Source organism: Haliaeetus leucocephalus, unplaced genomic scaffold, assembly GCF_000737465.1.
Source record: "Haliaeetus leucocephalus isolate CR32 unplaced genomic scaffold, Haliaeetus_leucocephalus-4.0 Scaffold696, whole genome shotgun sequence".
Taxonomy (NCBI): domain Eukaryota; kingdom Metazoa; phylum Chordata; class Aves; order Accipitriformes; family Accipitridae; genus Haliaeetus; species Haliaeetus leucocephalus.
Genome location: NW_010973132.1, coordinates 1,408,226 through 1,436,193, shown reverse-complemented (window position 1 = coordinate 1,436,193; position 27,968 = coordinate 1,408,226). Strand labels below are relative to the sequence as shown.

The 27,968-nt window shown below is 43.8% G+C and overlaps 1 protein-coding gene across 2 annotated transcripts in view; it reads left to right on the top strand.

Annotated features, from left to right (window-relative positions):
- MAPKBP1 (mitogen-activated protein kinase binding protein 1) overlaps positions 1–27,968 on the top strand; it is a 102,111-nt gene that overhangs the window by 58,327 nt on the left and 15,816 nt on the right. For both annotated transcript variants that reach the window (XM_010580058.1, XM_010580057.1), the window contains exons 5-19: positions 2,073–2,243; positions 5,136–5,273; positions 6,103–6,285; positions 7,437–7,597; positions 9,877–10,066; positions 11,093–11,239; positions 12,172–12,356; positions 12,468–12,559; positions 12,940–13,065; positions 14,816–14,886; positions 15,337–15,458; positions 16,537–16,612; positions 18,975–19,086; positions 19,678–19,741; positions 22,690–22,815. In XM_010580058.1, coding sequence (XP_010578360.1) covers positions 2,073–2,243; positions 5,136–5,273; positions 6,103–6,285; positions 7,437–7,597; positions 9,877–10,066; positions 11,093–11,239; positions 12,172–12,356; positions 12,468–12,559; positions 12,940–13,065; positions 14,816–14,886; positions 15,337–15,458; positions 16,537–16,612; positions 18,975–19,086; positions 19,678–19,741; positions 22,690–22,815 — 1,964 coding nt within the window. The remainder of the gene's footprint in view (positions 1–2,072; positions 2,244–5,135; positions 5,274–6,102; positions 6,286–7,436; positions 7,598–9,876; positions 10,067–11,092; positions 11,240–12,171; positions 12,357–12,467; positions 12,560–12,939; positions 13,066–14,815; positions 14,887–15,336; positions 15,459–16,536; positions 16,613–18,974; positions 19,087–19,677; positions 19,742–22,689; positions 22,816–27,968) is intronic.

Sequence of the window (27,968 nt, the reverse complement as noted above, 5' to 3'; positions counted from 1 at the left end):
GAACCCCTTCAAACGCCTGGATTGTGGGAAGAGCTTCACGCAGAGCATGGTCCTCCTGTGCCACTGGAGGACACACACCAGGGAGAAGCCCTTTCTCTGCACCATGTGTGGGAAACGCTTCTCCTGGCGCTTGGACTTCATCACCCACCAACGCATCCATACGGGAGAGAGACTGTACCCCTGCTCACACTGCGAGAAGACCTTCTGGAAGAGGTCTCACCTCAGGAGGCATCAGCAAGTCCTCCACGATGGCACCAAGAGCACCCAGCTGAAGCCAAGACAACCACCCCGGGTGCTGGGGGAGAAGTTGAGAGGAAGAAGGAGCAGATACTGACAAGACAAGGGGGCGGTGTGAAGAACACCCACACAGCCACGAGCAAGCCGGTCGCCCATGCCAAACAGAAGACCCATAAATACCCAGAGGGTGGGAAGACCTTCGGCTGGAGAAACAGCCTGAGATGCCACCGAAGAAATCACATGGGACAGTGATCCTACAAGTGCCCAGATTGTGGGAAGACCTTCAATGACTTCTCCAACCTCATCACCCGCCATAGGATCCATAAGGGAGAGAGACCATATGAGTGCCCCGAGTGCAGGGAGTGCTTCACGCAGAACTCGAGCCTTTCCAGGCATCGGAGGACCCACTCTGAAGAAAAACCTTTTTCCTCCCCCTGAGGAGGAAGGAGCGGCAGAGACAATGTGTGATGAACTGACCCCAACCCCTATTTCCCGTCCTCCTGCCCCACTCGGGGCAGGGAGGAGGTAGAGAAAATTGGGAGTGGAGTTGAGCCTGGGAAGGAGGGAGGGGTGGGGGGAAGTTGTTTTAAGATTTGGTTTTACTTCTCATTATCCTGTTGTGATTTAGTTGGTAGTGAATTAAATTGATTTTGTTTTTTTCCCCAAGTTGAGTCTGTCTTTTGCCCGTGACCAAAAGTGGTGAGTGATCCCTCCCTGTCCTTGTCTTGACCTACAAGCTTTTCATTATGTTTTCTCCTCCTCATCCCACTGGGGCTGGGAGGGGAAGGAGTGAGTGAGTGGCTTCGTGGTGCTTTGTTGCTGGCTGGGCTTAAACCACGACAGGCGATTAAAACATGCACAATTCTGAGGTTTTAAAGCTTTGACTTCTCCTTGTGATCAGACTTGCCTCTCCCACGCAATCAAATGACTTACTTAAAACTGATCAGAAAAGGTACCATTTTGCCATGTTGCCATGGATATGTTATCTTGTAAGCTACTGTTTTGACAGACTTCAATGAGAAATCACGAGCAGGCTCTTCAGTAGGATTTGCCCATCAGGCATGTTTTTGGCCAGCATTTCAGCTTATCTTGTGTGCCTTCTTTTATTTTGGTTTAATAACAAACAATTAAACAAAAGAATGGAATGGTCTGGCAGAAGGTGCTGAAATGGTGTTTCTGAAGTCTATGACTTTCTGTTTCTCTGGAGAACAAGTGTAAAACCAGAGGCTCTGTTCCCTCAGTGTCTTTTTTCTCTGACCCTACCCTGCCCTTACTCTTTCAGGCAGCATGCACCTGTCTGTTACCTTTGTGACAGAAATGATGCTGCTAGTGCCCCAGAGGCCTCCCTCAAATGGCGTGTGATAGTTATCACAACAGTCATGTCATGGTTTTGTATGGCATGACCTAGCTTGAGGTGTCAGATGTCCACGTTGCGTTAGGTCCAGATGATGTGAGGCCCTTTTGGTTCACTGAGTCCAGAGATAAGATCCATTATAATCCTTTTCATGAGCTGGCTGTGAGTTCCCATTGCAAAGATCACGGATGTGCATCAAAAATATTGTTCTAGTCTCTGGCTGTTTTGTGAGTAGCATAAGAAAAGGATTAAAGCAGAGGAGATTGTATTAATTCTTTCATACACCTGTTGAAATGCATATACTCCTTAGGTTGTCAGTCTCAACCTGGGCTTTAAAGAATCGAAGGAACCTCTAACCCTATTGTGAATGCACCATCCAGACATCATCTTCCAAGCCTCCACACGTTTACGTACTCAAATCTGTCAGAACTGACCTTGGGGGTTACATTTCCTGTTCTGTGTCTGTTCTTGTCCCCTCCAGAGCGGACACATGCCAGCGGTTCGGGTATGGGATGTGGCTGAGCGAACCCAGGTGGCTGAGCTCCAGGAGCACAAGTATGGTGTGGCCTGTGTGGCCTTCTCCCCCAGCTCCAAGTACATTGTTTCAGTGGGGTACCAGCACGACATGATTGTCAACGTGTGGTCATGGAAGGTAAGTTCTCTAGGAGGTTGGGTGGACCACAGGGTGTTCCTAAATTAAAAGGAGTGGACAGTCTGACTGTAAACTATTTCAATTCCATCTTGCTTTCTGCTTTTTTTTAATTCTGTTGTTGTTTTGTTTTTGACATTCATAGACACAGACAAGTTTGGACATGAGAGTGAGCTGTGGTCCCTTAGGGAAGGTCTAAGTCACTTCAGTGAGGGGATATTCTTCATACTTGGGGACGTGTGACATCTTGCTGTCCAGCCAGAAAAGCCTGGACTTTGAAACCTTGTCAAAGACTTGTGCTTTTTTAGAGGCTTATTAAAAACTAATTTATGAGGTTGAGGAAGGAAACTCTCGTCAGCCAGGGATTTCTTTTGTGGTGTAGTGGATGCTCTTGGTTTGTTTTGGTTTTGTTGTGTCAGAGTTTGTGATATCTGATCCCATCCTTGATAACTGAGAAAGGGAACATAGAGAAATCACAGTGGGTGAAAGCTGGTGGAGGTCTGCCTGCCACTGGGTTGGGGCAGCTCTCTGGGGAAACAAAGCCCATGCCTTATCCTCTAGAAAACATTTAAGTGTGTGCTGTTTGTTGATAAGAAAAGAAACATTTATTGTCAGTAGGCTTGGACTCTTCTGTATTAATAAGTGCTAAGCACTTACTCAGCTCCTGCTACCTCTTCAGGTGCAGTAACCCTCTCTAAAAGAGATGCGATTTAAAAAAAATTTCAATGCATCTGTTAAATCTCACATGATCATAGAATGGTTTGGGTTGGAAGGGACCTTAAAGAGCATCTAGTTCCAACCCTTTGCTATGGGCAGGGACACCTTCCACTAGAGCAGGTTGCTCAAAGCCCCATCCAACCTGGCCTTGAACACTGCCAGGGATGGGGCATCTACAACTTCTCTGGGCAACTTCTTCCAGTGTCTCGCCAACCTCACAGTAAAGAATTTCTTCCTAATATCTAATCTAGATCTACTCTCTTTCAGTTCCAAAACCATTACCCCTCGTCCTATCACTACACTCCCTGATAAAGAGTCCCTCCCCATCTTTCCTGTAGGCCCTCTTTAAGTACTGGAAAGCTGCTATAAGGTCTCCCCGGAGCCTTCTCTTCTCTTGCAGCTTGTAAGTCTGTGCTCATTTAGTATGTTACTCTTCATCACATTTCCTGAGCTATAGTTTAAGATCTCACTGTTCGTTCTCTCCTGCGTGAGCTGAAGTTTGACCTTGCTATTTTTTTTTTTTTAGCTGAACTGTGTAGTGATAAAATGTTAAGTGTGTCAGTCAGTGTTGAAAATCAAGTGCTCAGCCTTTTGGTTCTTTCTAGTTATACAAATGAAAGTAGTGACTTGAAGATGGTCATAATGCATGGCATGTGTGGGACAGTACAAGTGGCTTTGTTTTCCCTTGCTTATGCAGGTTTTTCTATTCACTGTGATCCTATTTATAGTTCTGTGCATGAGAGCTTGTGAGGTAAGGACTGTCTCACTCTTCTGCGCTGAAGAACACGCACTTTAAGCATACACTCCAGACTGTGACTATTGCGAGGTCCAGCTAGCCTTTATTTTGCAGGCTGGGTACCAAAACTAGGCAGACTTTACCTGACCAAAGTCAAAGAAGAGTAAGAGACCAAGATGTGCAAACAGATCTCCTGAAGCACTTTCCTGCATTTTTAACCACAACCCTTCTTCTATCCACTGTGCTGCTGCTTTGATTTCCCTGTTTTTCCTGGCTGGGAGACTTAGTCATTTGACTGTGACGGAAAAGAAAACCCCTGTTGAATGTAGGGTCCCTTTGCTTCCCTAAAGAAAGGCCACAGCAATGATCCAGATGTTGAGGTCTGCAAGTGTTATAAGCCTTTCTCTGTGCTCTCTTGAAAGAAGTTATGTTATTGGCTGTCCCCCTTGCTTTTCCCCCAGTCTGGGTTTGGGGGTCCTCCATAGTGATGGTGCAGCAGCATAGGCTCCTCTTGCTGGTTTCTTCAGTTCTATCAGCCTGCAGTCCAATGGGCCCCTTAGAGTGACATGGTTTGTGTGCTGAGGGCATTGTGTTGGGAAGACTGGGAGCAACCGAGTCCCTAAAAGGAAGGGTAAAGGAAACAGAGTGAGAATAAAAAGTGGTGCACTGTTGTCAACTATGTGCTGCATGGTTGAAAACCCACCACAGGCGGGGGGGAACTTTTTTTATTCTCACTGCTACCAATCCCTGGGAAGAGGCAGGGGGAGGAAAACTGAGCCCTGGTATTGTGGACAGGGAGCTCCTGCCATCTGACCGTTCTGCTTGGGCAGTGTCTGTTCCTGTCTTCTGTCCCTGCTGTGTTCTTCCTCCTTTCCCAAACTCTTTGATGTTTTGAGGTGCACATTTGAGGTGTAGCAGATTTTGCTTGCTTTGTCCCTTCCAATACAGGTATGGACTTTTTGTGTTTTGGATCTTTCGATAAAACGTCATGTCTTTAAAGAGAAGAGAGAATTTATAGAGGAACCAGTACTGTTTTCCCTGCAGAAAATACCTGTTCCCCAGCTTGAGTGCCTTGCCCTCATTGCTGGCTGGAGGCTGGGAGAGCTCCTCCTTGTGCTGGCATACATATGCTTTTGCTGTTTAGAAAGGGAAATGGGTTTGCTCTGAGCTCCTGGTGATTGTGAAACCAACATGTTTGTCATGGCTCAGACAGCAAGTTCCTGCAGGCACTAATGCCTGCTGATTTGTTCTTGATCCCAGTCAATGTGGAAGTGGAATTGAATGGAGACGTGAATTGCACTATCTGCCAAATCAATGCTCCCAGCTAATGCAGGTTCTTTTCCCTGCTGCAGCACTTGTACTGGATATGTGCCTGTAATTAAAATGAGTTTCATTTGCTTCTGAGCAAAGAAATTAAGCTATCTAAACAATTATGTTTCCAGAAAAACATCGTAGTGGCAGCCAACAAAGTCTCAAGTAAAGTGACGGCCGTGTCATTCTCAGAGGACTGCAGTTACTTTGTCACTGCTGGAAATCGACACATCAAGTTCTGGTACTTGGATGACAGCAAAACCTCCAAGGTGAGAGAAGGTGCATCAAGGCCAAGCTGTGAGCAGGCATTTCCATCTTACAGCAGGGTAGATTTTGTCCCAGTGAGCTGTGGAAAGTGGGAACTCTTCTATTTTGCTGGGATTCAAGGATAGCCCTCCACCCCTGGCTTTCAAGTCTCAGTCTCCCCATGGGCTGGTAGCACTAAAAGGCACCAAAAGCTTGTCTTACCCTGTACTGAGGTAGGGCACGGTTCCTGAAGTTGTATAGCAGCATGCTTGTTTTTCGGTAGTCACATGTACCGAAGGACAAAAAAACTAGAAATGAGCTGCAGTCATTGAACTCCTTGGAGCACAGAGGTGGGGAGAGCTGTGTGATGTTGGTATGAGCATCTCAAACGATTGTGAGTGTTATTTTGAAGCGTCAACTGAAGTGTTTAAACTTTTAGCTGTTCTATTCCTCTCTGGGGGACAGAATCAACATATGATAATTTTTCTGGTACTCATGAACACATGTTCCTAATTCATGCTTGGACCCTGCTTTGGCATTTGGTATAAATCACAGATTGATCATGGAAGGGTTGTTCTTCCAGTAATTGATCTGCTGTCTCTGGGTCATGTGTTTGGATGCGCAGTTTTGGTGGCACTAATAGTGTTCTGTTCCACTGATATGCTAATACTGATGGTTCCAATACACTGCGTAACCAGTGGGTCTGCAGCAAGTAAAACGTGTCACTACCTCTCCTTGTAGGCTGTTTGCAGCTCTCCTTCTCTGAGGCACTTCAGCGCTCAAGGCTCTAAAAAATGTCTGCCTGCCTGGAGTGCCGCGCTCTATTTCTAACAAACTGTTTTTTATTGGTAGGTCAATGCCACAGTCCCCTTGCTAGGTCGCTCAGGATTGCTTGGAGAACTGAGGAACAACTTCTTTGCAGACGTGGCTTGTGGAAGGGGCAAAAAAGCTGACAGCACCTTTTGTATCACATCCTCAGGCCTGCTCTGTGAATTCAATGAAAAAAGGCTGCTAGACAAGTGGGTGGAGCTGAGGGTGAGTTTTACATCCTCCTGTCCTGCAATATTTGTGTCTGCTGAAGCAGAGCAGGGACAACAAACAATAGGGGCACTTGGAGTGCAAGCTGACCACCAGCAGTGAAAGTCATTGGGCCTCTGCCACTTTGTGACTTAGTATAGAAGGCCAGGCAAAAATAGCATTGCGTCTTGGCAAAGGGATTTTATTAATCACTGAGGCTCATTCTTAAGCCTCAGCATTACAGCTATTGCTCTTCTGGCAAAGCAGTGTCCTTATGTAGCTTTGGCAACCCCTGTGTTGTCCCTCCTGGCTTGGCCTGGACAAGTATGAGTTTTAGAAGGATTCTGATTTCTACCCACTCTGTGTTGTCTTACTTGGCTTGTGCATCTCAAATGCAGGTTCCCAATGTACTATTTGGTTTGGCTATTCTAAACACCAGGTTGGCCCATAGTTAAGAATTTGATTAAGCTTATTTTCCTTTCAATTGAATGTAAGATCCCACCTGAAAGGATCTAGTGTATTAAAATGAAGGGAAAAATCTTTCCACACTTTCACTCAAGTGAAATGCCTCTTCTTTTCTTTCCTTTCCTCTCTAAAATCTGCCTTTCACTCTCGCTCAGAATACAGACAGCTTCACAGTAAGTTGGAAAACAAATTTTGCATTGAACCCATCCCCTTATCACCACACTCCATTTTGTACCATTTTCTGCCATTTGTACGGATCCCAATGGGAGGGGAAGAAAATCCATTTTTTTTCTTTTCTTATCGCCTTGTGACAGGTAATGTATTGGCATGCTAGTACAGGGTGAGATGCTGCTTGCCTGCCAGTGGTGCTGAATGTCACAGAGGAGCAAAAACCATGTTCAGAGTAAGACTCAGCTGGAGCAAATGTGTAGCTCTGCTGACCTCCCACCACAGTGGGTGACAGAGGAACTGGGCTCTTTCCTTAACCACTTGGAATCTGCAATGGACCTTGGCCGGGAAACTCTTCAGAAAGGAAAAATGGATTTTTAGGCTTTTCCTTACTCCCAGGGCTCGACTTCACTTCAGCTCTTCTGACCATGATTCCTTTGTCTGTCAATTTGCTATTCTCCCTGTCATGTGTTGGGTGACCTTTGAAGTGAGAGCCCATTGCTTATTCACCTTCTTGTGTGCTGTGTTCTCCTCAGACCACTGTGGCAAACTGCATCTCTGTGAATCATGACTACATCTTCTGTGGCTGCGCTGACGGCACTGTGCGGATTTTTAACCCTCTGAACCTTCACTTTGTCACCACGCTGCCGAAGCCGCACTTCCTGGGAACAGACATCGCGAGTGTGACTGAGGCCAGGTACCATGGAGAGGGTGGAAGGGAGCAAGGGAGGCTTGTGGGGGGTTAGAACTGTTCCCCAGACCTTTGCCATCTGGACTGTGCTCTTTTTATGGATTAAAGTTGGCAGCCTGTTGCAGATCTCCCTGAGTTGTTGCAGCCTTGCCTTGTGTGGCTGGGCTACAGCCCAAAGCTGGTCGCTGGACTACACAGCGTATCTTGCTCCTCATCTCCCTGGGATTGTTCGGGTCTGGTGGCCTATTGAAATTGGTTGCTATGAGCAAGCAGGCAGTGGGCACAGGATGCTGTGGCACACTCCAGTTGTTCCTGTACCATGGCACATCCTTTGCTTATCACGCGTAAGGGCTGAAGACTTTCCTCTGTAGCAATACAATGATGTTGCTGAGGGATGCCCAGGCTCTGATGGGTCATTTTTTCAAAGGCTCCCTTGTGATCTTTTATAGACCCAAATCTACTATTGTCTGTAGTCTTTCTCCTCCCTCAATCTTGTGCGTTCTGTTGTCTTGTTTTCCTTGCTCCAGTATCTTCTGCCTTGGCTCTCTGTTTCTCACCTTCTGAGGTGGGTAATGTGATTTCCATACAGTTCTGTCTGCCAGCTTGCGGAGGCTTATGCTAGAGAAAACGCTTCATGTGTTGCTGTTTGCCAGTCCTGGTTGGAGGCTTTCCCAATCTTCTTCTGTTGCCCTCTTTCACTTCTGTCACTAGTGGGGAAAGAAATCCAAAGGTGTATGAATCTACCAGCCATCATTCCACTGGATATCTGGAGTTCCCATGTCTACAGATACATACTCTTTTTTTGGGTTTATGGGTTTTGTGGTTTTTGTTTTGTTTTTCTTTTTTCATGTGTCAACAGGTTTTCTCTAAACTTTTCTTGGGAACTTGAGGTAAAGGTTTAAACAGTGCGCTGTTTAGTCCCCCCTCCAGAAGGTCAGTGGGAGATAATGATATTCCAGTAAGGGAGCTGAAGAAGGAACTCTCTCAGTTTAAAATGTTACCAGTTTCTGGTAGTGCTAAAGTCAAGCAACTGTATACATGGACCCTTTAAAAATACTCTCTGCTGCTGTCATGCATCAGTTGAGCAGAAATATTAATGTGATTCTTAAACATGCATTTGTAGTGCTGATTACGATCTTTACAGTATTTTTTTTTTTTTAAATGACTTCCAAAGAAGCTTGAAAACACAGGACTCCTTATATTCCCATGCATGCCAGAGTCTGTCTGTGGGATGCCAGTTGCCCACAATGAACTGCCCACAACTGTATCAATGACTTGATTTTTCTATAGGATCTGGGCTGTGCTCTTCTAGCGCTCAAAGCTGTGCACTTGCAGAAGCAGGGCTCCAACTGTCTGGTGTGCTACATGCACTTTGGCCGTCATCCCAGCATCTCCATCAGTCCTTTTAAATTACCTGCTCTCAACACCCTGGCACTCTGGCTATGATTACCTTATTCAATATCATTAACATCATTGTGGGATGGCTGTGTTCACCTCAGGTCAAGGGAGAAGCTCCTTCTTTACATGCATGGCAGCAGGACCCCTCTAGAGGAGATACAGGGTTCACAAGGCGTGATCTTGGTCTAACCTGGGGAAAGAGGCGTTTTCTTGTTCTGCAGAATTCCTCTGGTTTTAAGTTTGCATCAGAGAGCTTGCCTATCTCGAAAGGACTGTGCCCATCTCATGAGCTGCTGCGAGCAGCAGCAAGCTGGCCTGTGTGTGGGGCAGGGGTGGAAGGGAAGCATGTCAGACAAGCGGCCGCTGAAATGAATCCTTCCTTTGTCCCTTGTGCTGGTGTGCTCCTGTCTGTTGAGCGCAGTACTTACTCTTCTGCTTGGTCCCACAAAAGAGCAGTTCCTGCAATCAGTAAACAAAATATAGTACCCACCAAAAGATGATCCTCCCCCTCCCCTTTGTTTTGAGATTATTTGACTTGGATTTTACCACCTAGATATGTAAGGGTAAATGATGATGATCCACAGTGATGATCAAGTGTCCTGTTTGGGCCTTCTTCAGGGAAAGTTGGTCGCCTGTCTGTGGTGGGACTCTGAGTTGGATGGCAAGGAGAATGACTTTTGCCATGGGACTTTCAGGATTCTTTTGGGACTCTGGTTGTTCAAGAGACAGGTCTTCCCACCCAGCTACTCTGTCTGCCTATATACGCCACAGTGTATTGTTCACCTTGCCAGTGCCCTGGGGGAGAATCTGAGCTCTCATGCTTCATATCCTTGCTCTGACACCAAGAGAGCGCAAGTTAACCAGGCTGTTGTTCTCTCTTTGTGCAGTCGTCTTTTCTCTGGTATGGCTGATGCGAAGTATCCAGACACGATTGCCTTGACTTTTGACCCCACCAACCAGTGGCTTTCCTGTGTATACAATGACCACAGCCTGTATGTGTGGGATGTTAAAGACCCGAAGAAAGTGGGCAAGGTGTACTCCGCTTTGTACCACTCTTCCTGCGTGTGGAATATTGAGGTATGTTGTCTGCAGACACAAGTTTTGGATTGCAAGTTGCAGCTGAGGAAGTCATCTGAAGAGCTGCCAAATTTGAATGCAGGCACTTACTGCAGAGAGGAAGAATTGACTCAGATTTCCTCCTGTGGTTAGTGTGGTTGCTACAGGGCTTGAGTTGGAGCTGGGAACAGTTCTTTGGCTGCACTGCAATGGCTGACCAAATGCATTAAATGCAGTGTGTTGCTGGAAAAAAATCTCACCATTGAAAGGTGAGAGATGGGCGAAGGAGCAGAACTGGACAAAGCTGAATGCAGAGGCTCCTTTCACAAAACGTACAAGAGTTTACTGCTGACCTCAAATAAAATTATTTGAGGTCTGTGGTGAGCAAGTGCTCCAAAGTCAAAGGAATGAAACAAGTGATAAGATCTCAACTCTGATTCTTCTTAACCTATTTACCAGGACATCCAGAATTAGCCTCTCAAGTGGCTGTCATCTTCCAGTCTGTCTAGTTGGCTTTCCCTCAGAGGGACAGAGGGAAGGAAAGGAGGTGTAGGAAATAATGTAATTGCTAATATGTTGAAATATGTCCAACAGTGGTCAGGAAAGAGGGAAGTGGAAAGGAAGTGGGAGGAGGTTGAGGACTCTTTTTGTTATTATTTATTAATTGCATCTCGCCATTTCCTTCTGGATTATAAATTGACAGTAGTAGTTGAAAGTTGCAAACAGCAGTGCAAGGTTCTTGTTGCATGGTCGTCGCTGCGTGCTCTTTGACGTGCTCTCTTTGAACTATTAGAAACAAAGGATGCTGTCTAGTTGCACGCTTCTTCAGGAGATGTTCTACGTTCTGGGAAATGAGCATTTGTTTGAAGTGAATACGAAGCTCTGGTCTGCAAACAGGTTTTCATTAGGAGAACTGGCTGGCTCTCGCCTTTACAAAACATAGAGCACAGCCTTTTTATCTCATTTTGTTTTGAAACTTGCTACCAGTGTCTAGGATGCCAGGTGCCAGGCAGTCTCATTCAGCCGTTGATTTTTACCTGCCCTTAGATGTATCCAGAGGTGAAGGACAACAATCAGTCATGCCTCCCCCCTGGTTCCTTCATCACCTGCTCATCTGACAACACCATTCGTCTGTGGAACACTGAGAGCTCCAACATTCATGGCACAGCCCTGCACCGCAACATCCTCAGCAATGTAAGATCCTAGGTTTTGATCACCTCCTTGCCCTTGGGGTTGCTTTTCCTCATGCACAGGTATTCCCAAGTTAAGGCCTAAAGTTCTTTGGATCTCTAAGTCAACACAAGCTTCTCTGTAAAGAGAGAACAAATCTGGTAAAATCTATGAACCTGAAGAAACATGAAGGGAGTATGAGCTAGAAAGACAGTTTATCTGAAATGGTCCTGGGGACTATTGCTTTTTCCATAAACCACTCAAGGATTTGCCAAGCTTAGTCTCTTCCAAAATGGCTCATACCATGTGCTTCAGGAGAGCTGGTTCTCTTTTTCTCCATCTCTGTAATGTGTAACCACTCTTAAGATTTGTCTAGAAAAGGTGCATTAAATGAGGCAGAGGTTTGGGAGAATTGAATGAGAAACAGTTTACACTCACTTCATCTATATAAGAGGGAGGATACTCATACACAACAGTGATTACATATGGGTATTTGCTTCTGTTCTCAGTTGTGTTGGAAGATCCATGGGCACAGCAGCCCTGACCTGCCCGTTCTCAGCAATCTCCTCATGGTGGAAAAAGCTCCTGCTTTTTCTGTCAGTTCTCAAAAGGCATGGGTTGACTTGGATGATCCCTAGAAGTCTTTCAGATTCCTGCTGTGTCCCCTGCTACATTGTAATCACAAATTCCAGAGCTTGTCTATTGTGTGAGAGATGCTGTTAGTTTCTAGCTTGAAGGGAAATCTTTTGCAAAGGGTGATAGTGAGACACAACTGTGAAACTTTTATACTACAATATGAAGGGGCTGAGTGCTTGCTCCTAGCTAAAAGATCCTAACAATTACAGCATTACTGCCAATGAAGTGTATATGTTGCCCGGGAGCCCAGTTTCTAAGGCAGATGCTTCACTTTAATATTTTGTAAACAGTTAATATTTCCGGGTGTATTGTATCCCCAGGACTTGATGAAAATCATCTATGTAGATGACAACACTCAGGTACTTCTGGACACTGATTACAACTCAGCAGGAAGTGCAGACAAAGCTGATGCACAAGTGATGGATACGAAGGTGGGGATACGCACTGTCTGTGTGAGTCCCAGTGGGGAGCACCTGGCCTCAGGGGACAGAATAGGCACTCTCAGGTAATCCCATAGAGCTTCTTGTGCAGACTGTGGGCTGCGCAGGCATGACAATCAGGACCAGGTCTTGCTAATTTTATTAAACATACTGAAATCAGCCATGTTGTGTCTTAGGATATATGAGTTGCAGTCCCTGAGGGAAATGCTGAAGGTGGAAGCCCATGACTCTGAGATCCTATGTCTGGAGTACTCCAAACCTGACACAGGTAAATGCAGTTGAGCTTCTTCCCTTTTGCATATGAATGTAGTGTTGAACAAGTCAGAATGTCCAGCCATGATACATCAGAACTTTCAGTGGTGAGCTACTTCTGGATTTCAGAGCAGACTTGTAGCGTTGGGCCAGTTGAGCTAGACTTCAAAAAAGGTTTCTTTCTCATACTTTTCCTTGCAATATGGTAGGTTGAGATTGCAACTTGTTCTATCTGTTTTTATAGTGTGAAATCCAGGGGCGTTCCTTTGTGTCCATCCATGCAGTTAGCTACAGTATGTTTTGTCCCTAAGATGACTTGAGAAGTTGTTTTAAAATAGTGACTGGAAGAGCAAATGACTTTATAGTAATGGTCTTGCACTCTTAACTTTCTGACAGGCTTAAAGCTCTTAGCCTCTGCCAGTCGGGATAGATTGATTCATGTCTTGGATGCTGGAAAGGACTACAGCCTGCAGCAGACTCTGGATGAACATTCTTCTTCCATCACTGCTGTGAAGTTTGCAGGTAGAGAATCGCAGCCTCCCTCCAAAGCTAGATTTGAGCACTGCTGTTGTCCCATTGTAGCTGTAAAGTAATTTTAACTACTTAAACACTGGGTTAGGCCAGGCTGAATCTGCAGCTGCTTTTTGTCATCTTCTGTAGCTGCAGTCCTAACAGAACTTGATGTATGATGATACTTGCCTTCTTTTCCCTTTTGGTTTTTTTCTCCTCTTCTTCCTCCCCACTCAAAAAACCCGTGATTGAAGTCCTCAGCATTTCTTTGGAAAGCTGTTTTCTGTAATGATTTACACCCTTTAACTGAAGTCATGTGGCTACACGCTATTCTTTGTGAGGAGAACTGTGGAACAGTCATCCTCCAAAAAAATCCCCAAACCCACAAAAACCATTTTGGGCTTAACTAGTCACAAGTAAATTTGTCATTGCAAACCAGCATAAGACTTTGCATTTATGGTAATGGAGCACATTGCATCCCTAGCACTCAGTTACTGCTGATGGTCAGACATCAGTGTGGTGTATTGTGTTATTGTTGGGGAACAAAAAGAGTTGGCTGCTCTGCCAGGGGAAGCCAGTAGCCAAGGGTGGCAGGAAGGCAGGCAAAGGTAGTGGCCTAACTGACAACGGGAAAGTCCCACAGTACCTGAACAAGGTGGAACAGATGAAGTCCAGTGACAGTAACTAGATCCAGACAGTAGTCCAGATCACCAGACAAATCCATAGTGGTAAGACAGGTCAGCAATTCATGGTCAGGATCAGTCTGGAGACACTGAGCAGGGTCAGCCACATTTCGGTGCCTGCCGGGCAAGCCCATAGCAGCAAGGCAGGTTCAAGTTCAAATCAGGAAGCTGAGTCCATGGGTTAGGGTCAGGATTCAGATCAGTAGGGTATGTGACCAGGCACAGGTGTGGCTGCAATGCTGCTGCTGCTGCAGTGTAGCTCAGTTGGGGTTCAGGGATGAGAACCTCAGCTTGAAAGTAGCTCCTAAGTGAAGGGACCTTGCTGAAGCTTCATAGCAGAGGCTCCCTGAAGCTGCTGTGAGGCTTTTTCAAGGTTTTCCTCAAGGAGCTCCAAGGCCGGCAAAAGTTTCTCTGACAGGTCTGTCTTACTAGTGAGCTGGCCTTGAATGCAGCCAGCTAAACTCCTAGGAGATGAGGGAACTGCACTCAAGGCTTGGCATCGAAGGCCTTTGTGCTAGTCTGTGAGCTAAATGCAGTCACGCTCTAAGTGGGTGCAGTTCAAGTGGACTTGTGTGATATTGGATCCATTTTCATTATATGGAATTTTATCAGGTGTTGTTTTGCTGAAGGAGCAGATTGGTTACAAAAGAGTGCTAAGAGAAGAAGGGAAGCCTGACCCTGCAGTAAGAAAGGGCAGCAAGAAACATGTGACTGACTTTGAGGACTGAAAAGTGCCTATTGCCTGTTTTCAGCTCATACTGAGTGTGAACTTGTCATATTGCCAAAGTACTGTGGCACATAGAGAATAAGCATGTGAGCATACTGTTGAGGGAGAAGACAGAATTACATCCTAATCTGTTGTGTAAAGCCTCTGTATTAAGGCCTTATGCACTCTGAGCATTAACAAATGCTGTCCCTGAAAAGGGGCTTCTGTTTTGCTGCAGCATCCTGCTGCTTAGGTAGGAGTCAGTTTTAGCTAATCAGGACTGGACTAAATGAGCAGCGTATAAATTGAAACATTTTCTCCACCTTGTATCTGTGTGTTTATCTTTTGATGGGCTCCTGCCTTTTTGTTCCAGCCAATGATGGGAAAGTGCGAATGATAAGCTGTGGGGCAGACAAGAGCATCTATTTCCGCACTGCGCAGAAGGTAACCTTATTACAGCTTTTTGTGCAGGTTTTTTAATAATCTCTCCACAAAGGAACTACTTTAAAGAGTGAGATTAGAGTTTCTGTATGAGCTGGTTGCTATTTCAGCCTCAGTGTCTCCCACTGACTCAGTGCAAGAGATTAGATTTGGAGAAGTAGTTCTGTGAAGCATGCAGCTGCTCCCAGCCTGACCTCTCTCAGCAAGATGCAAAGTAGAGAACCGTTAGGATATCTGCTTTTCTTTTGCTGCCAGGGCTATTGTGAGGAGTGGTGAAAGAATATGGGCTGAAGGGGAGTTCATTGTGCCTCCAGTCACAGCTGCTCCCAGCAGATCTGATTAGTGGGAAGGGATGGTTTGTGCTGGCTATGTGAGAAGACTCATCTGTATTTAGAAGTTTTTAATAGTGGGTTAACTACTTGATTTTGACACAGTCTTTACCCACATGCTTAGACAGGAGAAGGGGTTCAGTTTACCCGAACACATCACATTGTTAGGAAGACCACTCTGTATGACATGGATGTGGACCCCAGCTGGAAATATGCAGCTATTGGATGCCAGGATCGTAACATCAGGTTAGTTTACTTCTTGTCTTGAAAATATTTTTGCAGTAATAAATGAGTTGGCCAAGGCAGCCCCATTTCCGTCATTGTTCCTCTAGGTTCTTTGACACAGCATTTTCAGACAGATCTGAGGCTTCACCTAACACTCTGTGAGGTTGAACTCTGCCTTTTCCCTTGCTGATAAAAGCTGTGGATGGATATATGCAAATGCCCATGGGACTCTTGGCTTCTCGCTGGGTTGCTATGCAGAGCAAAGCCTTTCTGTTGGGAAAGCAAGTGTGCCTTTCTTGGCATATCACAGAGCTGTGGGGCAAGAACTTCAGCGCTGTGGTAATTTTTGCTTTTAAAGGTATGTCTAGTGAGAAGCTGTGAGGTCCTGTGGAATATCTGGGACTGTAGGAACCTAAAACTGAGCTAGGTGTGACTGTCTTTGGACAAGTGGAATCCATTCTCTGCTCCCTCTTTATCCATTTCTTCAATGTTTGCTTCTACCTTCAAAGCAAAGGAGACACTCTGTAGTTGTATGTTTGGTCTTGTATCTGGGTGAGAGGCCAAGAGTTTTGGTCATAGCTAAATACCACTACTGAATGTAATTTTGTTTTGTATTCTAATGTAAATAAAGGGTCTTGCTCTCTTAACCCTTTCCTTTAGTATGAAGGAGCCACAGGTATTTTCATAGCAGGGAGGACTGACTGAAGTTTATTAAGAGCTATTCCTGCTACATAACCATTAGCCATTACAAGGCATGGGAAGGTTTTCTCCCTCCCATTTGATCTCCTTCAGTGCCATGATGCTATACTTGGTTTTGATTATTGGCTTGAGAATCAAGCCTCAATTTTAATTCAAATAATCTGCTTAATATTATATCATCCAGTCTTGGGCCTCTACATTACTTTTGAGGTTCTTGAGCCATTTAAATGATTGGTGGTTATAGTTCATAGAGGTCATTTCTCCACTTCCTGTGGCTTGGCCCTGCTCCCTGTATCTCATGTGGAACGAGGAACAGAAAGAGAACAGGATCCTGGTGACAAGATCCACAGAGCAGTACCTGGGCAAAATGAGCGATGTTGTCTTATGTCATCCCCCTCAGGGTTTTCAACATAAGCAGTGGGAAGCAGAAGAAGCTTTACAAAGGATCCCAAGGTGAAGATGGAACCCTCATCAAAGTAAGCTGTTTTCTTTCTTTCTTCCCTTTTCCTTTTTTCCAGCTCTTCTGAATGCAGCTCAAGGCTAAGAAAATTAAATACAAATCTAAACCAATTACTTTTTTTTTTTTTTTTTTTTTTTTGCTTGCTCCATATCCATACTTTGTCCCTTATCCTGCTGCTGCTTTCTCCTGCCTCCATCCTTAAGGGCTGGTAATGTATTTGTGTTCCATCAGGCTAAAACAGGAAAAGAGTCAGTGAATGATGAAGTTGATGTATAACTTCTCTCTCTGTCCTGTTTCTGAAGTGAGGCACAGGCCCATGTTGTAAAAGCAAGTAGAACTGCACCAATATCTGTCAGGAGAGGATTTAGTCCATTACTTTAATCCTTTACTTTCTGCTTTAGGGAGCTCATTCTGGCTTTCTTGACTACTTTTGTTAGGCTTTTTAAGGTGGAGCTGCCTGTTGATCAGTGTTTGAGAAATTTTGGTTTCCAGAGGGCAAATGCAAGTGAAACTCTTAAAGATGAAATTAAGTAGCATCTGCCCTGAAAAGCCCGTATTCTTTGTGTCTTGGAGTGCTGGACAAGCCTGGTAGTGCTTAGAAGAGAGTCTGTTCATGTTTCCCACCTGCTGAGTGCATCTAGGCCTTGGGGTAGGGTAGCATGCCTGCTTCTGCCACTTCCCTGGGTTTCCCCTGGTAAACCAGGTGTGTTCAAGGTTCAGCGTTAAGAGTGATGACAGCACTTTGGGATGTGGAAGAATTGTATTCTTGTCTTGAAAGAGGGAAGACCAATTGATACAACCAAAATATCTCTCAAGTTGCCAAACAAGCTTCTTCATTGTATTTGTTTTCACTGATAAGTTTTCTACTTTTTAAACCAAATATTCCTGTTCAGCTGCACAGGCCAGCAGTATTATTATTAAGGGCTGGGAGGCATGTCCTATGAGGAGCGGCTGAGGACTTTGGGCTTGTCTAGTTTGGAGAAAAGGAGGCTGAGGGGTGACCTTATTGCTCTCTACAGCTTCCTGAGGAGGGGAAGTGGAGAGGGAGGTGCTGATCTCTTCTCCCTGGTATCCAGTGACAGGACACGTGGGAACAGTTCAGAGCTGCACCAGGGGAGGTTTAGGCTGGACACGAGGAAGCATTTCTTTACCAAGAGGGTGGTCAAACACTGGAACAGGCTTCCTAGAGAGGGGATCGATGTCCCAAGCCTGTCGGTGTTTAAGAGGCGTTTGGATAATGCCCTTAATAACATGCTTTAACTTGGTCAGCCCTCAACTGGTCAGGCAGTTGGACTAGATGATTGTTGTAGGTCCCTTCCAACTGAAATAGTCTATTCTGTTGATATGTTGAAATAACTAGGTAAAAAGGGAGAGGAAAGCAAAGAGCTTTGTTCAGTGTCACCTGTTTTACAGAGAAAGATAAGTTCTCTTTCTCTTTGCCTATTATGATTCCTACAAAGTTTTTTATAAGCCAGAGTAATGAAAATGAAAAATTGATGCTACACTTTATTGCTGGTAAGCTCAGGTGCTTGATTATATCTTTCTCAGACCACAAAACATGAAATGTTGCTGGGAGCTGGATTTTTTGTTTTTAATATCCTTTATGTTTGGGGTTTTTTTTCATGTGTAGTTCAAGTCAGGAATCTCAATTATTTTTAATGTTGCTTTGTTCATTTTTAGGGCGATTATGTAACCAAGGGATTATGATTGTCTCTGGAATTTAAACTGTCTTGGCATGTTATTCTGAGATCATAATATACATTGCAGTTAAACAAGTAGAACCCAAACAGTGACATTGGAAGCAAAAGATACAGCAACAAAATAAACATAACCAAAAAAAGTTATCATTATTTAAATACCCTGTCTCCGTCAAAAACCAGACGTTTGATAATTTCTTAGCAGTGTTGAGGTTTTTTTTGGTTTCTCTCCTCAAGATTGGAGTCTTAATATTTCACTTAACTCTTGTCAGTTCTGATTATTTTTGGGGGGTGGGGGTGGGAGGTTGGCATCTGTTTGTGGTTTTTTGTTTGTTTGTTTTGTTTTGATCTTAAAATAGAAAAAAGGAATACCCCAGTGGTTAAAAGGAGGTAGGAGAGGTATAAGTCTGTCCATTGCTGGTGGTGCCTTCACAATCATGAAGGCATTTAATGTAAGCACCTTTAGTCTCTGATTAGGTTGGAGATAGTTTTAATAGTTTAGTCAGGTTGGAGATTTGTCCCAGGGTGCTGGATAGCCTGGTACTCATTTGGAGTCCTGTAGGAGCTACTTGCATTTTATTCTGTTAACTACTATGACTGTCCTGGGTATTCTGGACCATTTTCATGCAGTCTGAAGGCACTTTCTAACCAGGTCTTTCCACCTCTTATCTCCTAAACCAGGTGCAAACGGATCCCTCTGGTCTTTATATTGCAACCAGTTGTTCTGACAAGAACCTCTCCATCTTTGATTTCTATTCTGGCGAGTGTGTTGCAACCATGTATGGACATTCAGGTAAGGCATGTGAACTTCTGAAAATGCATTTTTTCTGCTGATGATTATATAGTAGGGTCTGAGACTTGTCAGAGCTTTCTGAAGGTTCCTTCCCACCAAAGTTTACCCAATGGGTATTTTGGAGTAGGTTACAGTTGGATGAAGTTGTCATAGCTTATTTCATTGCAGTTTCAACTTTTTTCAGACTGAATTTTGCATTGCAAAACACAAGCATATACACACCTGTCAGGCCATGTATTTGTTTACACAGGTTTTCTAATAGCCTATAAGGTAGTCTGTGTTTTTTCAGTGTATATTAAGTTTCATTATGATATACCCTCAGCTCCTACCATGGAGGGTCTATTCTGTTATAGGCAAAAAGAGACTTTCAGTCTTCCTGCTCATTTTGCTGTGGGCTACCCTTTCCATGTCAAGCCTAGATTCTTTGTTAAATGGTTATGGTAATGGGGGCATATTGATCTGTGAAGTGTGTTGGCTTTAATCTGAATTTGAGTCACTGAGCACAGATAGGCTATTTGGCTAATGATCTCTTCTGCTCATTGGAATAATTCAGGGAAGGTTTTTTTTTTTCTTGTGCTTTATTTCACACAGAGATTGTAACCGGGATGAAATTCAGTAATGACTGCAAACATCTGATCTCTGTTTCTGGTGACAGGTAAGAGGGGTTTGCTTGTCTGTGATATCAGCTTATGCCATCTCACACTGGATTTAATGTGTGTCCTGAAGGAAGGTAGAATTTTTTTTTTAAATGAGGGATGTTTTATGAATTCCAAATAAACCTCAGAGCTTTCTGAATCCTAAATGTGTGCTGTTGGCAAAGGTCACAGAGCTTATATTATCCTTCCATGGAATGAGACGCCCATGTGAAGTACTTACCTTGTGGTTTTCTGAGGGTAGGTACTATTCCCTGCTGGAAAGGAGACAGGGTTGTGGCTTGTTGCCTTACCAGCCTTCAGGTCTGTAATGTAAGGCAGCTTTTGATATTCTGACCAGTGGTGCCAAAACTTTGTCTTACAGTACTTCTGTTGATGAGGTTTCACCAGGTGAATGAGCCTGTCTAGCAGCAAGAGGGACAGGCCCGTCCCCACTCTTTGCTCCTGTCCATACAGTCCTCTTCCCCACTCCCCTAAATCAGCTGTGGTGTGCTGACCCCTCATTAAGCTGATTCAGGTCACTACATCAGCACCTCCCCAGCTGAGTTTTCTGCTGATTTAGTGAGCTAAATCAGCTCACCAAAAGTATAAGTAGTCACCAGACTGAGCCCAAGGGGAAAAGGAGAATATATGCCTAATATGATGATTGTAGAGGTGAGTGGACCCACTACTTCTGGAATCAGTGAATGCTTAAATCGGCTGAACCGAATAAAATTTTTCCTTTGAGGAAGATGGTTCCTGGAGTGCTATTTCAAGGCCACAGCAACACAGATTCTGTCTCTTTCTTTCTCTTTTCTATTAATAAAACACAGTTGAACCAGAAAAAGAGTCTTAGTGGGTGTATTGTTACAGAACATACAATATCTCACCTTAAATTGCATCAACTGGTTATTTCTGTCTGTCAGTAAAAAGTAAATAATTTAGTTTTCCTCTTTCTTTACCTTTCATGTGTGTAAATAGATTAGGGGAAAAGTTGCAGAAAAGACAGTCCTTTTGTTGTGGATTTCTGATAAATTCCAGGAACATGGAAGGTTGGAGGTCCCCAGTGATCCTTGTAATTTAGTGCAGTGTTCCCTTGTTGACTATTACCATGAGCGAAAAGGTAATTTTCTTCACTAAGGGTGTGGAGGAGGTGGATGAGAAGTGAGGAAAGGATTAACGAAGATCTTTGCTGTAAGGAGATGAGAAAGCATGTTTTTCAAAGGAGAACAGGGAAACATACACAGCAGCATGTGCAAAGAATAAAACTGAGAATGGAAAGAAAAATGGTGATGTGGAAGGGCACAAGGACTGGGAGACCCATGTGAGAAAAGTACTGCAAGGGGGAAAAAAAGCAGCAAAAGGGGTAGGTGGGAGTATGCTTCTGTAGAGCTTTGTGTTGAATGCTAATTTATTTTCAAGTTCATACTGTTTGCTGCTTATCTCTAGGTTTGATAGCTGTGGGGGTGGGATAAATGAACAAGCCAGATTTGCTTTCTGAAGTTTGTTTCCTGCTTTTTGGTATTTTTCTCAGCAGCAGATTATGGTTGCAGTTACATTTGAGGGAGCTGCTGCTTGAGGGGAAGCAGCTGGCTGCCCCGGGTTGCCATAGTTTCCAGATGTAGTGCCTCACCACTTTCTCCTGGCTGAAAATCTGGGATGGGAGGATGACAGTGTGTTCACTGTTGATGGGAAGCATCTGTGTGTGACTTTAGTAGCTGGGAGTGACACTCCTGAGCTTTGTCACAAAGGGAGTGGCACTGGGGGCAAGAAGGGAATTTTTAGTTTTGCATTACAATCTCCACAGGCTGCAAAGTGGGATTTCTGTTTTCTTTTTGTGTGGTATGGAAATAAAAAACTTTTATAATGTCTTCTCATGAGAGGAAAAAAAATGGAGAAGATGCAGGCACTCAGGATCCTGGTGCTTTTGGCATTTGCCTCAGGTCAGAGAGACCAAAGTTCATGGTTATTGTTCAAAATGGCAGAGCAAATGAATTTTTAGAGACCAGCAAGGAAGAGGGGAAAGCCCCTCGTTGAAAACTCCTTCATGAATTGGGGTACCCATGAATATGGTGGCACTGATGGGTCTTGAAGAACTGGATTAAATCCTCTTTGGATCCCAAAGTAGGGTGAGGGATTCTATAAGTGATAGCAAAAGCACCACCTCTTTTTCTACATCAGTGTAAGTATACCAGCTAGACAGGAAAGATGGGTGAGATGAAAAGAATTAGTTAGCACTGAGGTTAAATTTCAAAGAAAATGCTGGTGATTTTACTTTCTAGTAGCTGAAGATGAGATACAGTATTCTCATAAAGAATACTGTGAGTGATGAGGAATTTTTTTTTTTTTTAAGCCAGATTTCTGAAGAAAATGAGACCAATGAGATCACACTGTTTGTTTCCCTCTCTCAAATGTTTTTGAATCCATTGACCAAATTCAATCAAATTCCTTAGAAGTTTCCTGGAGGGACTTCAAGTAAAATATTACAAGCACCCTGACTGCAAAAAGTACTGCCACATAAGCTTAACGGTTATTATACCACGGAGACTCCATGGGATGGCAGGCATTAGGAAGGCCTTGCCCATGGGAGTAGTTGCAATCAGAGACTGAGGCTTAGCCACTGTTAGAGGATGCAAAGGACATCTGTAGGCTCCACTTATCCTGCTGACCGTGGCGGGACTTGTTATGGCATTTCCATCAGCAGCTGGTCAGATCGTCAAATAAAGGTATAGGATCAGAGATGAGTCTGTGGAAATACCTCTGCAGTTGCTCTCGCCCACAGGGAGTCTTTGCCAAGCAGGTTTTACCCTTTTGTTATGAGGCCTGTGACGGGATTGAGTTTCTGTGGAGCTGTTTCTGCGTGTGTCTCTCCCTGCCACAGAAGGGCTCTTGTTTGTCTCTGCAGTGGGAATTGATAATATCAATAAACTGAATGGAGACTTGACCCCAGCCTCGCCTTTCCCTCTTTCAGCTGTATCTTCATCTGGCGTCTGAGCTCAGAGATGACCATCAACATGCGGCAGCGACTGTCTGACATGAAGCAGAGAGGGAAGCAGGCAGAAAAGTCTCCTCCACACAAGACAGCTGGACTCATGAGGTGAGCAGAGTAGACTGAGAAGAGGTGGCTGGCTTTGTAGGGTTTCATGTGAAAAGTGTGGCACTGGGAATCAACTGTAAGGTTTCTGCTGTCTTCACTGATAGTGTCTTCCAAAAATTCTCTTATTCTCCTGTTGGATTTGCCATGGTTTTTGTGCCCCCCTTCTTTGGATATAGAAGCCTGACTGTGATTTTCGAGACAGACTTGCTTAGTGTTGCTTCACTGATTGCAATGTGTATGCAATGCCCCTTGTGTCTTAATTTAGTTTAATGATGTGGTCAGAAACTTTAATAAGCAGTTTACCTAGCAACACTGAGGCTGGTACGCAGCATCCCACCAGGGAAGCCTTGCTCCTTCATGAATAAAGTTCTCTGGATCTAGGCTGAATGCAATTTAACTGCTGTTTTCTGCAGTGTCAGTACTGAAGTATACCAGTGAGCTGTATGAGTTTGCCATATTGATCATAACTATTTTCTGGAGGCTTTGAAAAAGGTCACCTAAAAATAATAGTAATATAAATAATAAATATAAAAATCATTTCCATGGGAAAAGTTCTTGGCAGCTGAATCATATTATTATTTTTTACTCGGTAAACAACATATCTAAAAACAAACTACCACAGCCTACAAACTGAATAGATCTAAATTTATCTGGTGACCTTTCTTTAAAAAGTGGTGCTTAAACGCAGACCCTGTTTTTAAACAGAACAAGAGTGACAGGGGATTTTATGGATTTTTAGTGTAATGTATTTGGTTTCTCTGTAGTTAGTAAGTAGCTGAGACTAATTTGACTGCAAGCAATGCAGGAGAGAGTCCTGACTGAGCTGATGTGGGATCAAAGTGGAGAAAAAAAGATAAACACATATTTTTGATGCTATGTGCCTCAATTTTGCTCCTTCAAATAACTACAGATTGAATTCTGGATATAAAAGTGCCAAAGCACTGGAAGACTTACCACACTAGTTGTTGTGTTGAGTATCACAAAGACCTTCCCACTCCCTTTGGGAGCAAGTAATGTTGAAACAAGTCTGTCTGCATAGTTTCATTTGGAAAAGTCTTGATCTGCTCATTCTTGAAACAAGTCTTGTCTAATAAATGCTTTCAGTAATGATGCTGGAGAACTCAGGAAGCCTTTTTTCTAGCCAAAATTCTGGAGCTGTCGAGCAATGTGCTTTTTATAGCAGACTCTCCATTATTCCAGCAGCTGCAGCCTTACCCTACCAAGGCTCAGCCTGTGACAGATAATCCCAGTCCTCTTCCGCATTAGGTGATACTTGTTTCCGTCACAGACGCTTGCTGAAGGGCGGTGTTAGTGCCACGCCAAGCCCAGAACTTTATTAAACTTGTTTTGTAACCTCTTTGCAAGCCTGGAATCTACTTGTTTGGTCAGCTTTGAAAGCTTGTTTTCAGTTTTGATCAACCACTGTGGTCACTGGAGATCAGCAAAGACATAACTCCAGAGCATTTTGGATTGGGACTGAATATGGAGGAAGAGCCTATTGGACCAGCATTACTGAGGTGGGAGAAGGAAAACTAATGAACTTGAGTAAGATTGTTTTTCTAGATGCCCTGTACCTGTTCTGGCTGTGTTTCCAAAGTCTGTCTGTGTAGGTTGCAGTGGAGAGTTGGGTTGCACCTTGTGGTGTAAAACTGTTGTCTCAAAAGGACTCACAGTAGTATAAAAAAGCTCCCTGCATGGTGATATGTCATTTGTTCTAGTAGATTTTCTCTAGAACAGTATTGCTAGAATTTAGTGGGGGAAGTAATGCATTCTGCTAGTGCCATAGTATGAGTGTCTGACAGGATAAATAATCGAAATAATCCTGAGGAAACAAAACTGACTTGAGGAGGCAGTGGGGAGCTGAAGATTTCCAAATCAGGACAGTGCTGTCTCTATCCAGCTGTGACTGGCAGGGGAGGGATTGGCCCAGGTCAATAACATCTGGCATGTAAACACACAGAAGATGCCTTTCTGGGCCAAACCAGTGCTCCATGAAGCCCAGTATTCTGCCTGTGACAGTGGCAATGGAAGATGCTATTTAGTGAGACACTGTATGAGCCTTGCTATATGAACCTTTGTGGTCCATTTGCCTCATGCTCAATTGTTATATCAGGGGTGTTAGGAGGTACATCTCTACCTGTTCCCTTTAGTATTTGGTCACGGACCCATTGTCCACTAAGTTTGTATAAATCCTTTTTGAACTTCATAATATTGTCTGCCTCTGCACCCTCCTTTGGTAACAAGTTCCTGGAGTTCACTGCTCTCTGTGGAAAGAAGGGCTTTTTTTGTCTCTGTTAAACCACACTCCTGCTACTTCTGTTGAAAGCTCCCTGCTTCTGAATATTGTGAGCTTTGGTGAACTGTCATTCTGCATCCAGCTAACTGTAGTCCCCATGGTTTTGTAAACCTTTATCATAACCTCTCTCCATCCAACCTTCTCTCCAAACTGAAGAATCCCAGCCTTTTCAGTCCCTCTAAAAACTTCTTCTCTAGAAGGACTAAAGTTTCTCCTCTGAAGGATTTCTCTGACTCACCTTTATGGGACACTGGATTATTTTGGAACTAATCTGGCCTGTATGACCCACAGTTCTCCATTGTGCCCCTGAGAGCTTTTCAGTTCTGCCTCTGGTTGTGATAATTGCAGATGTGTGCTTTTCTCTCATCTGCTGAACATGAGGAGCTTTGGTTGTTCGGAATAATAGAACTTGTACTCAGCTGATATTGCTGGTACATTTTGGTTTTGAGGCATTTATATTTTCAGAGAGGGAATCATGTAAAGGCCTTTTAATAGGGTTTTGATTTTGATCTAAGCATGCATTTATTGTTTAGAAAAGCTTGTCTCAAATTTTTGGAAGGGAAGTTTTAAACTGATTTTACTGTGGAATGTTTGCAGGGCTTATAGTAATGATTTAGCTGAGTATTTATATTTTTTAATTTCAATTTTAAAAGTCACTTTTTCTGTGACTTTCATTGAAGCTCTAGTATAAATAGCAGGAGAAAGAAATGTTATCCAAATTAAGTTGTCTAAAACTTATATATGTATGCTGAAGAAGTACTGTGTGCCATCAGATATATTTGGGAAGAAGAGCTCCTTATCAAACTGTCAGTGAGCCTTTAGTCCAGTCCAGGAAAGCTGTGTGGTTTCTAGGGCTCAGAATGGGGCAGGCTTTTGATGCCAGATCAGAAGTGGTGCCTGGGTCTGTGCTGAAGTACTGCAATTATAACACCAGGGAAACTGAAGTCGGCAGCACTCTGACCTTTCTGGGGGGAAAAGCAGGGTAACTTTCTTTTTAAAACCCTTAGGCATTTGGGCAGGGGGCAGGGCAATCTGCTAGTGATCCCTACCACATAGGATGTTACAGTTTCATAAATATGCCCCTAAAGCTGAGGGTTTAAGTAGCACAAGATCAGAGTGGGAACGCTGACAAAATACCTCTTTAAATGGATAGTTGCCATTCTTGTCTGTTTTGTTTTAAGAAAAGAAAGAAGGGTTGCATTCAAGTTGGGTTGCAAAAGAACACAGAGTACCTAATATCAGATGTCCTAATACTAGAGCTCCATAAAGACATATGGCACTTTTAAGTCTGTATGTGTGTCCTGAAGACTTTCTAACTGAAGGTCCTTCCCTGCCATTGATCCCATCCTGGCAGACACTTCAGAAACTAGGAGCTGAAGTGCAACTGACTCTGCCCATCCGTACAGAGCAAGATCCAGGCACAGTGCTAGAATGGGACAGTGCCTCAGCCAAGGAAGAAGACAAGAGCAAGGACAATTAAAATCCTTGCTCTAAGTGAGTCACATGTATCATGAGAATTGGACATGTCTGTACATGCTATTCTGGAATAGCTACTCTGAAACATTCATTCTGGTATAATGATGCTTTGTTGGGGTTTGGCTGAACCTGCTCTCAGCAAGAATTCAGGAAAACCCAGAAGTCTTACTCCTTTGCTTTCAAAATGCTGTAGTGTGGTCCTTATTTGGAAGCAGCTCTCATGCTTGAAACCTCATCCTACGTTACTCTGACTTCCATCTAAGCACGAACAAGAACTGAGGAAGAGTGTTGAAGAGATGTGTGCAACAGAGGGGCTTAGAATAAAATCCAAAGTACATAGAAGAAGGCAGGGAAAGAAAGGAGGAAGTAGTGAAGTCCAAATTGAGGGATTAACTTGGGCAAGCACAACAGTTAAAACACTCAAGACCTTATAAACCTAGATTTCATTTTCAGGAGTATCTCAGTTTCAAGTCAGTGGGCCTAAGATCCTTTTGAAAACCCCATTCAGTTATCTCCTTTCAAGTCACAGGACTGGGTCTGAAAAGCATATTTGAGTTGTAAAAAGGAGAATGTGGAAGGGGGGCATGAATTTTTGCTGGGATAATGCAAGATAACCTTACAATTGTATCAAACTCATGTGACTTCATGATTTGTTTGGCACTTCCTGTGAGGTATGAAAAGACTCCCATCTGACTTCCAAAATATGTTTTGCATTTTCTTACTCAGCCCCTTTGACAATATTGGAACATACCTTTTCCCCCCTTACTAATTTTGTCAGTCATCATCTGATGGACGAAGGCCATCTTTATTTGTAGCATAAAACACATTGATAGCAATCCTCCCTTCTCCATTTACACCAATGACAGTACATGCAGGACTTTAGCTAACACATAACCTTGCCTCGCCATATCACCTCATCATAGTGAGGTATTCAACAAGTTAGATGTTAAAATGTCTAATAATCCAGGCCTTCTTCCTCAATAAACTTCTCAACTAACCATGATGATTACAAGCAGAAGGATGCTATCAAAGTTACTGATACAAAGTTAATATTGCCTACCATATATAAGTACCTCATAGTATGAAATATGGCATAACATCAAACATACTGTAGTGCTTGAACTTTGTTGAGATACCTGCTTAGACAGAAGAACTTGAGAGTGACAAGGTGGACGCGCAAGGAGACAGTCAAAAAGATGAAGACATTGAAAAATGTCAAAAGTAGATGAAGACAGTCAACATGAAACTGTTTCACTGGGGGACTGTGCAGACTACAGTCAGTTTCACTCTTCTTTTTGCCAGAACACCTCAAAGCTCATCTGAAAGGGTTGGGTAGTTCTTGCTCAGCCACTCCTAATAAAATGGAAATAAATGTTCTGCC